Raw genomic sequence first — 12,699 nt, forward strand, 5'->3', positions numbered from 1 at the left:
TACATGGCAAGAAAGCTGGTTTGCTTTGGACTGTTATTTAATACTTGCCACAATGCCATTGATTTCTACTCGAGAATGAAATTAAACACCCCCACCCCTTCAATCTTGGTGAGCATCCAAAAACTGTTCACTGCAAGATCTGGGCAAGTATCATCTCTATACAGACTTCCACAGACTCAGGGATCCAGCTTTCTACATTTACCTCAATTTTACAAGTACTATTACTAGACCTTGCTTCCTCAGTCACAAAAGCAGCTGTTGAAATATTTGCCTACAGGTAGAAAGAAAAGAAAGCCCAGACAAGAGACATGAATTTTCTTCACACAATTCAGAAAATGTTAAAACCAAAAGAGGCATACCCTGAAAAAAGGATACAAAATTCATCCAGGTCACCAGCAGGCCATGATCCTCCAAGAATTTCTTAGCTACACTCTGGTGTGAGAGAATGTTAATGAAATCACTAACAAGTGGCCAGTACGTATTATTCTTTAACAGTGCTTCTCCACAGTTTACAACAACATGTAAACTGTTCTCTTCATCTAGGACAAAAAATTGAAGCAATTAGGTACATATTTTTAACTGTTACAGCATCAGTTTAAAATACATTTATACAGTACTGCTATTGGATAATCACACATTAAGTTAAATCAATATGAATAAGTGGAGAGCACATGCAGAATATACACCTATTTATGAGGGTATATGAATATCTGTATTGCCTATGGATTGGTGGGTGTGGAAATATGTGTTTGTTTATATGTACCTGTATGCATGTGTAGCTTAAAGATGTTCAGCTGGCAGGGCTTTGTTTATAAATTTTTATCAACACAATAAATATACTACTTTATCCTAAAGCAAAAAAAGAAAAGAAAAGAAAAATATAATTTTTTTTTTCTACCTTTAAGAACATAAGCAATGCCTCCGCTGGGTCAGACCTGAGGTCCATTGTGCCCAGCAGTCCGCTCACGCGGCGGCCCAACAGGTCCAGGACCTGTGCAGTAATCCTCTATCTATACCCCTCTATCCCTTTTTCCAGCAAGAAATTGTCCAATCCTTTCTTGAACCCCAGTACCATACTCTGCCCTATTACGTCCTCTGGAAGCGCTTTCCAGGTGTCCACCACACGTTGGGTAAAGAAGAACTTCCTAGCATTCGTTTTGAATCTGTCCCCTTTCAACTTTTCCGAATGCCCTCTTGTTCTTTTATTTTTCGAAAGTTTGAAGAATCTGTCCCTCTCTACTCTCTCTATGCCCTTCATGATCTTGTAAGTCTCTATCATATCCCCTCTAAGTCTCCTCTTCTCCAGTGAAAAGAGTCCCAGTTTCTCCAATTTCTCAGCATATGAAAGGTTTTCCATATCTTTTATCAGACATGTCGCTCTCCTCTGAACCCTCTCGAGTAATGTCATATCCTTCTTATGGTACGGCAACCAATATTGGACGCAGTACTCCAGATGCGGGCGCACCATCACCCAATACAACGGTTTCTGCTTTCCTCATCTTCTCATTCAATTCCTGCCATCCACTGTCTGTCTTCTCTCTGCATCTTCCATTTGCTCTGTTAATGTGCCTCTCCCTTCACCCCCCTCCCCCAATTGGTCTGGTAACCGGAAGTTGCATCAGAGGAGAAGCTTCCACCCACAGACACACACGACTGCAGGCAGGCTCGGCCAGCTTGAGCAAGTTACTTTGTAAACTAACACACCGCGAAGGTAAGGGGGAGGGAGGAAGATAGATTTGACTGGTAGGTAGGAAGGAGGGAGGGGGCCGCATGCATTCTCTCCCTTAACTGCGGGGACAAGGCCATTCACCGCAATGAGCACTTCCCCCTCCCACCCCCAACCCCCTTTCGGCCAGTTACCAGCGGCTACCTGCAGCTAGCATGGTCATTCTCTACCAAGAACTTAAACCACCAAAACTCCTAAAAGGAAGCCAGTGTAAATTATTTAAGGAAAGCCAAACACTCTCCTGCTTTTTCACACCCAGCATCAATCTGGCTGCTGCATTTTTCACAGTTTGCAGCTTGTTCTTCAACCTAGCTAATAGATCCACATACAAAATATAACAATCCAGGGAAGATAACACCAAGAACTGGGTAACAATGTACATAAGTACTATATGTAACAGCTGCCACAGTGGGACACACCAAGAGGCAAATTCTATAAACTGCGTCCCAATTGTAGGCAGTGATAGGTGTCCTACTAATGTCTAACCAGCCAATTGGGAAGCATGTTTAAAAAAAAAAAAACCCAACAACAAAACCCCACAAACAACAAACCCCCCCCCCCCCCGAGGAGGGTCGTCTACATTGTAGGAGTTTAGGGCTGCCTAGGCTTGCTCAAGGCTAGGCATGGTTTTGCCCGGAAGTGGCCTTAGGTGAGCTTAGGCTGTCCTAGGCATCTTCCTAGGGCTGCAATAGGCACCTGCTAGTCTACATTTCAAATAGATGCGGCTGCTGAACCGATCGCAGCAAGGGAATCTCCCTGCCACGATCAGTTTAGCAGCCATGGCAGGGAACCCAACTCCCCCACAAAGATGACCAGTAGAAGGGAGTGGCCTATGGGATCTGACCAATCTGAGTCTTAGGTCACTCCCAGTGCATCCCAGAATGCACTGGGAGAGGCCTAAGATTCCAGTTGTCCCAGGTGCGTAAGGCCCCTCCTATGGGAAGGGCCTTAGGTCCCCTCCCCCTGTGCATCCCACGAAGCACCGGGAAGTGGAAGGCTCGCCATTCAATGGAGGCGGGCCTGTCGCCCAGAGGGATTGAGCATCCCTCCAGCCAGCCAATGAAAAAAAGATACTGGTGGGGTCTGGTGGGTTCCGGCAGGAGGGAGTAGGTATTCCTCCTACCGATCTTAGGAGCGGGGTTCCAGCAGAAGGGATACGGGCATACTGCTGGGGAATGTCTCGGGGGGGGGGGGGTCCGGCAGGAGAAATTGGGCATCCCTCCTGCTGGGGGGATCTCTCAGGGGTGTGGTGGCAGAAAGAATTGGGCACTCCTCCTGCCATGGACACTCAGGGGTGGGGCGGCTTCGGGGGTTCCGGCAGAAGGGACTAGGCATCCCTTTTGTCTGGGGATGTCTCGGGGGGGGGGGGGAAGAGAGAGAGAGTACGGACAAGTTCCCTGCCGCTAAACTGATCGAGGCACGGAGATTCCCTTGCCACAATCAGCTCAGTGCCAACACAATTATCTAACCGCTTAGGTGGCTTCTGAGACCAGACATCCAATACAGAATCCAGCCCCAAAGGTCCATAAAGCCTAGCATCCTATAATCAACTCGAGATCCCAAAGATTTTTTGCTGTTTATCCTAGAAATAAGAAATTAATTTTCCCAAGTTCATCTTGTTTGCTTTCCTTGAGGCGTCGGTGCAGTGCGCCACAGCCTCAAGCAAAGCAAACAAAATGTTGGGTATCATTAAGAAGGGTATCACGACCAGGACGAAGGAAGTCATCCTGCTACTGTTATCGTGCAATGGTGCGCCCGCATCTGGAATACTGTGTCCAGTTCTGGTCGCCGTGCCTCAAGAAAGACATGGCAGTACTTGAGGGAGTCCAGAGAAGAGCAACTAAGCTAATAAAAGGTATGGAAAACCTCTCATATACTGACAGATTGAAAAAACTGGGGCTGTTCTCCCTGGAGAAGCGGAGACTTAGGGGAGACATGATAGAAACCTTCAAGATCCTGAAAGGCATAGAAAAAGTAGACAGGGACAGATTTTTCAAATTATGGGGAACCACAAGTACAAGGGGGCACTCGGAAAAATTGAAAGGGGACAGGTTTAGAACAAACGCTAGGAAGTTCTTTTTCACCCAAAGGGTGTTGGATACATGGAACGCGCTTCCGGAGTCTGTGATAGGCAGGAGCACGTTACAGGGCTTCAAAGAAGGTTTGGATAGGTTCCTAGAGGACAAAGGGATTGAGGGGTACAGATAAGAGTAGAGGTAGGTTATAGGGATAGGAGTAAGAGGTAAGTTATAGAAATAGGCAGGGACCACTGCTCAGGCAATAGGCCTGATGGGCCACCGCGGGAGTAGACCGCTGGGCAGGATGGACCTCTGGTCTGCCTCAGCGGAGGAAACTTCTTATGTTCTTACTATTTAGTAGCTTCATTGCATGCCACCTAGTCCTAGTATTTTTGGAAAAAGTAAACAAGCAATTCACATCGCAACGCACTCCGCCCCTCCCCCCACCCGACAAGACTACACTGAGCCAGTTGGAAGGCTCAGGAAGTCTCTCAGCACCCGTTTTTCTGTTAGTTTCTGTTTATTTCTTGTTTTTCGTTTAAATCTCACTTTGGCCACATTGCTGGACCCAGGAGCAGGCAGGGAGGCTTGCCGGCGTGGGAGCGCACTCCACCCCTCCCCCCACTTGACGAGACTACACTGAGCCAGTTGGAAGCTCAGGAAGTCTCTCAGCACCCGTTTTTCTGTTAGTTTCTGTTTATTTCTTGTTTTTCGTTTGAATCTCACTTTGGCCACATCGCTGAACCCAGGAGCAGGCAGGGAGGCTTGCCGGCGTGGGAGCTCTCTCCACCCCTCCCCCCTCCCGAAGTGACTGCACAGGACCAGCCATTTCTTCGTGAACCAGCCCTAGAGAGCCACGCGAGCACCGCGCTGCCCCTTCCCCGAACCAGCGGGGTTGCTGTATAGACTGCTGCGTCAACGGCGCGCCGCCGATCGGCGCGCGGCTAAGGTGCACAGTAAAGGCGCGTGCGCTTTGGCACATGCCTTTGTGAAGCGTCCTGGTGAAGCGTCCTCATCTACTACAGACTGTCAGCTATGTTTCCCTCTTTAAGGCCAAATTATAATTGCCAGTTCTTCCATACATTTATAACTGTTAGGTGCCTAATTAAACGCTAGTAGCATAAACCAATGGTTCCCAACCCTGTCCTGGAGGAACACCAGGTCAATTGGGTTTTCAGGCTAGCCCTAATGAATATGCATGAAGCAAATTTGCATGCCTATCACTTCCATCTTATGCAAATCTCTCTCATGCATATTCATTAGGGCTAGCCTGAAAACCCGATTGGCCTGGTGTTCCTCCAGGACAGGGTTGGGAATCACTGGCATAAACAACCATTAGAGACAAAATTAACTGTCAGAGGCAAGCCTAACTATTAAGCTGCATGAATAGTTGCTATATACACGCGCAATTATTAGTCGCTTGAACTAAGACTCCCTATAGACCCTCCTAAAGATCCGCCTAGCAACCAAGTATAATTGTTAGATACACATACCCTCCATCTGTTAACCACATGAATAACTGTTAGCCACATTCTTAACTATCAGAGACTGTTAATTGCATGTACAACTGTTAATCACATGTACAACTGTTAACTGCATGAACTATTAGTCGCATGTATAACTATTAGGCACAAAGTAACTGTTAAGAGCATATATAATTGTTAGATGCATGTACAACAAGTTAGTTGCATATGTTAGTCGAATGTATTAGTAGCATCTGATCAACCACAAGAGTCAACTGCAAGTGACACATTAATCAGTCGCAGGAATATCTATTAGAAACATGCCCAATTATTAGTCGCTACTACCTGGACCTCCTAAGAACTAATCCCACCTGGATCAGCCAGCCAGGTCTCCTTGAGCACCTTCCTCTCCCGGGTCACAAAAAAAAAAATAAAAAATTCTAGGGAAACAAAACCTTCCCCTGCCTCAGGACTTTAGGAATACTCAATCTACCTCCCAATCATGAATCTCCTACTAATCCTACTGATCTACCTAATAAGCGGTAACATCAAAGACGTTCACTCTCTCTACTCTCAATTACAATCCATCCACCACTCTGTTCTATCCTTCCCCTACATCACCAACCTGCAAGAAGACACTACAAATCATATTAATGTAATCTCATATTAAAAAAAAGACACCACCATACTCTTAAAAAAAGAACAAGGGAAATAAAAACCATCAAAACCACTAACTCGACAGTAAATGCTGCAACCACCTCCATCTCATGTGCATATCTTAATACCAGATCTGTTAGAAACAAGGCATTACTCATAAATGACTGGATCACCAGCAAACAAATAGCCTGCCTCTTTCTAACTGAAACTTGGTTACTATCTGAAGATGATCCTATTATATCTGACCTTCTACCAAACAATTTCAAAATCCTTATGTTAAACTGCACAGGAAAAAAAGGAGGAGGATTAGCCATAATCCTTAAAGAAGGATTCGAGTTCGAACTTCTAGATTCTAAAATGACAGACAACCTAGAAATCCTAGCCTGTAAAATCAATAATACCCAGCTAGAAGAATACTTATCCAGCATACTATTCTACATCCCGCCTAAAAGCTGGCCCAAAGCCAAAGAAGACTTCTGCGAATTCGTCCTGCACAATTCTATCAGCCCCAACTACAACATCATCACAGGGGACATAAATTTACACCTAGACGAAGAGAACACAGACGCAATAGAGCTTAAAAACTTCCTAACTCTACTCAACTACAACATCCCTGAACCCACACAAACTCACGAAAAAGGCCATCATTTAGACCTAGTTGCCATGTCCACAAATGAAAACCTTGACCCAATCATCTCTCTGACTGAAGGCACGACATCTAGTCTGACCACTTCACCTATTATTTTAAGCTGATCTGGTCACACGTCTGATGATAAAAAAAGAACATCAAAGAGGTTATATTAATCCAGAAGAATACTGGTCAGAATACAAACCGCATACAGTAATAGAGGAAGGAATAGACTTCTGGGACCATTGGAATACAACCAGTACTGCCATCCTAGATAAAATCGCCCCATACATAAAAGCAAAAGCAACGCAAACAAATACAACAAATGGTTCGACACCGAACTATTAAAAACGAAACAAACAGCTAGGCGACTAGAAAGGATTTGGAATAAAACAGGAGAACTGACAGACCGCAACAAATGGAGAGCCTACATAAAAACCTACAAACAATTGATAAAAGACAAACGCAAAGCGTTCTACTCCACCAAAATTAACTTATCATGCAAAGGTTCACAAGGAATCAATACAAAAGAGTTATTCAACATAGTCACAAACCTATTTGACACCACCCGCTACACCACACCTGAGCACAACACGAAGTTACCCACCGCGAAGGACCTAGCTCTATATTTTGATTCCAAAATTAAAAACCTAAAAAATAACTGTATAAGCAATAACAATGTAACAATCATCCCCAGCAACTACCAAATAGCTAACTCACATGACAATGAAATACCTACAGACATGATCTGGAGTTCCTTTCTAGATCCAGAATGGAATACCTACACCAAACTCTACAACAAATACTCTAAATCTCACTGCATCCTAGATACGTGCCCTCCAGAGATTATGAAAGCGGCACCACCAGAATTCAAAATATCACTATTACACTACCTAACCCACAACCTAAAAAATGGGACTTTCCTCACTAACAACGGCCACATAATAATAACCCCCATCCCAAAAAATAGAAAAGAATCCTCAGCGCTAATAACAAACTACAGACCAATAGCATCTATCCCATTCATTGTAGAAGGACTAGTACACACCCAACTAATGGACTACCTTAATCAATTCTCTCTGCTGCATGAAACTCAATTAGGCTTTAGAACCCTATTCAGTACTGAGACAGTAATCGCTGCCATCCTAGACTATCTGCGCCTATTATTTAGTAAGGGCCTCAATGCCCTGATCATGCAATTCGACATGAGCTCTGCATTCGACTTGGTAGACCATGAGAAAAATGCAATGCTTAGACGCCATTGGTATCAGAGCTGAGGTACTAAACTGGTTTCATGGCTTCCTCACATCCCGTTCTTACCAGGTACGCTTTAACAACGAACACTCCGACACCTGGAGCAACTCATCCGGAGTGCCACAAGGGTCACCGCTTTCCCCACTGCTTTTCAATATCTACATGTCCTCATTAGGTGTGAAACTAACCCAACTAGGAATAAAACTATTCAGCTACACAGATGACTTTACGATCATCATCCCATTCGCCAACTCCATCTCGGAAACCATTCCCAAGGCATCCGATGCCATAAATGAGATGGAACAATGGATGACAGATTTCAAGCTCAAGCTCAACCCAGAAAAAAAACAAAATTCTTCGTTGCCTCCCCTCACCCGCTTGACAATAAAACCCCACTATGCATCAATAAACTCAACTACCCTATTCAGCCCACCATGAAAATACTAGGTGTTATTCTAGACCAATGCCTAACAATGAAGGAACAAGTGGATTCCCTATTCAGAAAAGGATTCTGGATTCTGGAAACTCAGAACTATTAAATCATACTTCGATACGTCAACATTCAGAATCCTAGTGCAATCCCTCATACCGAGTCAGCTTGACTACTGCAACATCGCCTATCTAGCAATCTCACAAAAGAATATGAGACGTCTCCAAATAATGCAAAATGCTGCGGTCAGACTTATCTTCGGGCTGAAGAAATTCGACCACGCAACACCCTACTATCGGCAGCTGCACTGGCTACCAACGGAAGCCCGAGTAAGGTTTAAATTTGTCTGCCTCTGCTTCAAAGTACTATAAGGCCTGACCCCCAAGTACATAACGGACCTTTTCGCATTTTCTAATAGCAAACTCAAGAGAAACACACACCCAAAACTCATTTCCCCTCCAGTTAGAGGCTGCAAAATGAAAAAACACCACGATCATCTTCTCTCTCACCAAGCAGTCCTATGGGGCAAAGACCTAGACCAACTGCTTTCGCCCACTACATACGGGGAATTCAGGAAACGCCTAAAAACATACCTGTTCCAGAAATACCTAAACAATTGACCCGCTCTCCCTCTCCCTCCCCCCTCCCTATTTCACCTGAACTTACAGCACTGTTATAAATATAATCTATTATCTTCATCTTATCGTAACTTTACGTTGCTATTTATCCCCAACAGGTCCTGTCGGACATTACCTACTAAAATGTACATATTACATTTTCGCTCAGCAAATTGTATTTCTATACTATTGCCTCCTGAGGTCTCTGATCTCTGTATTTCCTCTGAATATCTACTTATTGTATTTCGCTGAATGTCCAGCACTCTTGATTGTAAACTGCCTAGAAGTCGCAAGATTGTGGCGGTATAGAAGAATAAAGTTATTATTATTATTATCTACCCATTCCACTACACTCAATATTTTATAGACCTCTTATCATCTCATAAGAACATAAGAATAGCCTTATTGGGTCAGACCAATGGTCCATCAAGCCCAGTAGCCCATTCTGGACTGGAAGATAGCAAATGTTACACCTATCTTTAAAAAGGGGTCAAGAGGAGACCCGGGAAACTATAGGCCGGTAAGTTTGACATCGGTTCCGGGCAAGATGGTGGAAGCACTGATAAAGGACAGCATCTGTGAGCACATCGAAAAAAATGGGCTGATGAAAGCGAGCCAACATGGCTTCTGCAAGGGAAGATCGTGCCAAACAAACTTACTGCACTTCTTTGAGGGGGTAAACAGCCAGTTGGACAAAGGGGAACCTGTAGACATCATTTACCTTGACTTCCAAAAGGCCTTTGACAAGGTACCCCATGAGCGGCTACTTAGGAAGCTGTGGAACCACGGGGTGGAAGGGGACGTACACAGATGGATCAAACACTATTTGGCAGGCAGGAGACAGAGGGTTGGAGTGAAGGGTCACTACTCGGGCTGGAGGAAAGTCACGAGCGGAGTTCCGCAGGGGTCTGTACTTGGACCGCTGCTGTTCAATATATTTATAAATGACCTGGAAACGGGGACGAATTGTGAAGTTATAAAATTTGCGGACGACACTAAACTCTGTAGAAGGGTTAGAACTACGGAAGAGTGTGAGGACCTACAAAGGGACCTAAACAAACTGGAGGAGTGGGCGAATAAATGGCAGATGAAATTCAATGTAGGGAAATGCAAAGTCATGCATATAGGGAGAAAAAACCCGATGTTCAGCTACCAAATGGGGGGATTAGTATTAGAGGAAAGTAACCTTGAAAGAGATTTGGGTGTACTGGTGGATACAACAATGAAGTCAACGGCGCAATGCGCAGCAGCCGCGAAGAAGGCAAACAGAATGTTGGGTATTATTAAAAATGGTATTACGACCAGAACAAAATAAGTCATCCTGCCGTTGTATCGGGCAATGGTGCGCCCGCACCTGGAGTACTGTGTTCAGTATTGGTCACCGTACCTTAAGAAGGATATGGCAATACTTGAGAGGGTCCAGAGGAGAGCGACACGAATGATTAAGGGCATGGAAAACCTTTCATACACTGAAAGATTGGAGAGGCTGGGGCTCTTCTCCCTGGAAAAGCGGAGACTCAGAGGAGACATGATGGAGACCTACAAGATCATGAGGGGCATAGAGAGAGTAGAGAGAGATAGATTCTTCAAATTTTCAAAACATAAAAGAACAAGAGGGCATTCGGAAAAATTGGAAGGGGATAGATTCAAAACAAATGCTAGGAAGTTTTTCTTTACTCAGCGGGTGGTGGATACCTGGAATGCGCTTCCAGAGGACGTAATAGGGCAGAGTACGGTACTGGGGTTTAAGAAGGAATTGGACAATTTCCTGTTGGAAAAGGGGATAGAGGGGTATAGATAGAGGATTACTGCACAGGTCCTGGACCTGTTGGGCCGACGCGTGAGCGGACTGCTGGGCACGATGGACCTCGGGTCTGACCCGGCAGAGGCATTGCTTATGCTTATGTTCTTATGTTCTCACTAGAGAGCTGCACGGGAACGGGGATGACGGGAATCCCGCGGGACCCGCGGGTTCCCCCTTTGGGTCACGGGGATCCCGTGGGGACGCCCCCTAGGGTCGCGGGGATCCCGTGGGGACGCCTCCGAGGGTCGCGGGGTTCCTGCGGGGTTGGATCGCAGTACACTGCATTTGAGCCGCGAGGGTAGTCTCCTCCTCCTTACCTGCACTGTCGCAGCACACAGCCGAACGGAAGTCTTCCCGATGTCAGCGCTGACGTCGGAGGGAGGGCTTAAGCAAAGCCCTCCCTTCCTCCGACGTCAGCGCTGACATCGGGAAGACTTCCGGTCGGCTGTGAGCGGCAGGGCAGGTAGGAAGAAGGCAATGGCGAACGAAAGAGGGGGGAGGGGGCGGTCCGCCCCGAAGAATGTGCACAGCCGGTCAGGTCCCCCGATCGACCGACAACAGGCCCGGCCGACAAACCTCCCTGCCCTGTAGCCGCGAATCTAAATTACCTCTTACAGCAGCTTCAATACTCCAGCTGCTGTAAGAAGGTAATTTAGATTCGCGGCTACAAGACAGGGAGATTTGTCCGACCGGGCCTGTTCTGTTGTCGGTCGGGTGCGGAAACGCCACAAAGGTAAGGGGCAGGGAGGGAGGAAAGGTGGAGTGGAGAAGAAAAGACGCTTAAGGGGGGAGAAGGCCGCTGAAAGCTCTGGGGAAGACAAAGGAGTGGAGAAGGACGCTGAAAGGACATGGGGTAAACGGGAGGAGGGGGGGAAGGATGCTGAAAGCACATGTTGAAGACAGAGGGGGGTGAAGGACCCTGAAAGCACTGGGGAAAACAAAGGGGTGGAGAATGCCACTGAAAGGACATGGGGAAAACAGGGGTGGAGAAGGCCACTGAAAGGAAATGGGGAAAACAGGGGGGGAGAAGGCCGATGAAAGGATATGGGGAAGACAGAGGGGGGAGAAGGCCGCTGAAAGGACATGGGGAAGACAGAGGGGGGGGGAGAAGGACGCTGAAAGGACATGGGGAAGGCAGAGGGGGGAAAAGGATGCTGCCTGACAGGACATGGGGAAGATGGTGGGGGAGAAGGACACTGGAAGGAAATGGGGAAGAGGGAATGGGGAGAAGACCCTGGCAGGGAAGAAGACAGAGGTGCCAGACTATGGGGGGAGTGGAAGGAAAAAGATGGGTGCCAGACCAATTTGGGAGGGGGGAGAAAGGGAGAGGCACAGTAACAGAGCAAATGGAAGACACAGAGAGAAGAGAGGCAGTGGATGGAAGGAATTGAATGAGAATATGAAGAAAGCAGAAACCAGGCAACAAAGGTAGGAAAAAAATTATTTTATTTTTTTTGCTTAAGGATAAAGTAGTATATTAGTTGTGTTGATAAAAATTTATAAACATTAGAGGCTCTGGTAGAAACCCGTTTACAAAGTATGTATTCTTCCCAATTAATATTTCCAAATTAATAAAGTCTTTTTGCTTATTTTTAAATGGGTTTCTACCAGAGCCTTTAATTCAGTAGCATAATTAAATGAAATAACTATTTCTGTAGTTTATAGGGACGGGCAGGGACGTAGGGGATTCCTCGCGGGGACGTAGGGGATTCCTCGCGGGGACGGGTGGGGATGGAGGGATTCCTCGCGGGGACGGGTGGGGACGGAGGGATTCCTCGCGGGGACGGGTGGGGACGGGTGGGAGTCCTCACGGGGACGGGTGGGGATGGGTGGGACTTTGGCGGGGACGGGTGGGGACGGGTGGGATTTCTGTCCCCGCGCAACTCTCTAGTTCTCACGGTGGCCAATCCAGGTCACTAGTATCTGGCCAATACCCAAGGAGTAGCAATATCCCATGCTACAGATACAGGGCAAGCAGTGGCTTCCCCCCATGTCTTTCTCAATAACATACTATGGACTTTTCCTCCAGGAACTTGTCCAAACCTTTCTTAAAACCAGCTATGCTTTCCACTCTTACCCATCCTCTGGCAACACATTCCAGA

The 12,699-nt window shown here is 46.3% G+C and overlaps 1 protein-coding gene across 8 annotated transcripts in view; it reads right to left on the reverse strand.

The window, feature by feature from the left end:
- UBR3 (ubiquitin protein ligase E3 component n-recognin 3) overlaps positions 1 to 12,699 on the reverse strand; it is a 533,613-nt gene that overhangs the window by 449,570 nt on the left and 71,344 nt on the right. For all 8 annotated transcript variants that reach the window (XM_033944451.1, XM_033944455.1, XM_033944453.1 and 5 more), the window contains exon 9: positions 360 to 539. In XM_033944451.1, the coding sequence (XP_033800342.1) occupies positions 360 to 539 (180 nt within the window). The remainder of the gene's footprint in view (positions 1 to 359; positions 540 to 12,699) is intronic.

The sequence above is a fragment of the Geotrypetes seraphini genome, chromosome 5 (assembly GCF_902459505.1).
Source record: "Geotrypetes seraphini chromosome 5, aGeoSer1.1, whole genome shotgun sequence".
Classification (NCBI taxonomy): Eukaryota; Metazoa; Chordata; class Amphibia; order Gymnophiona; family Dermophiidae; genus Geotrypetes; species Geotrypetes seraphini.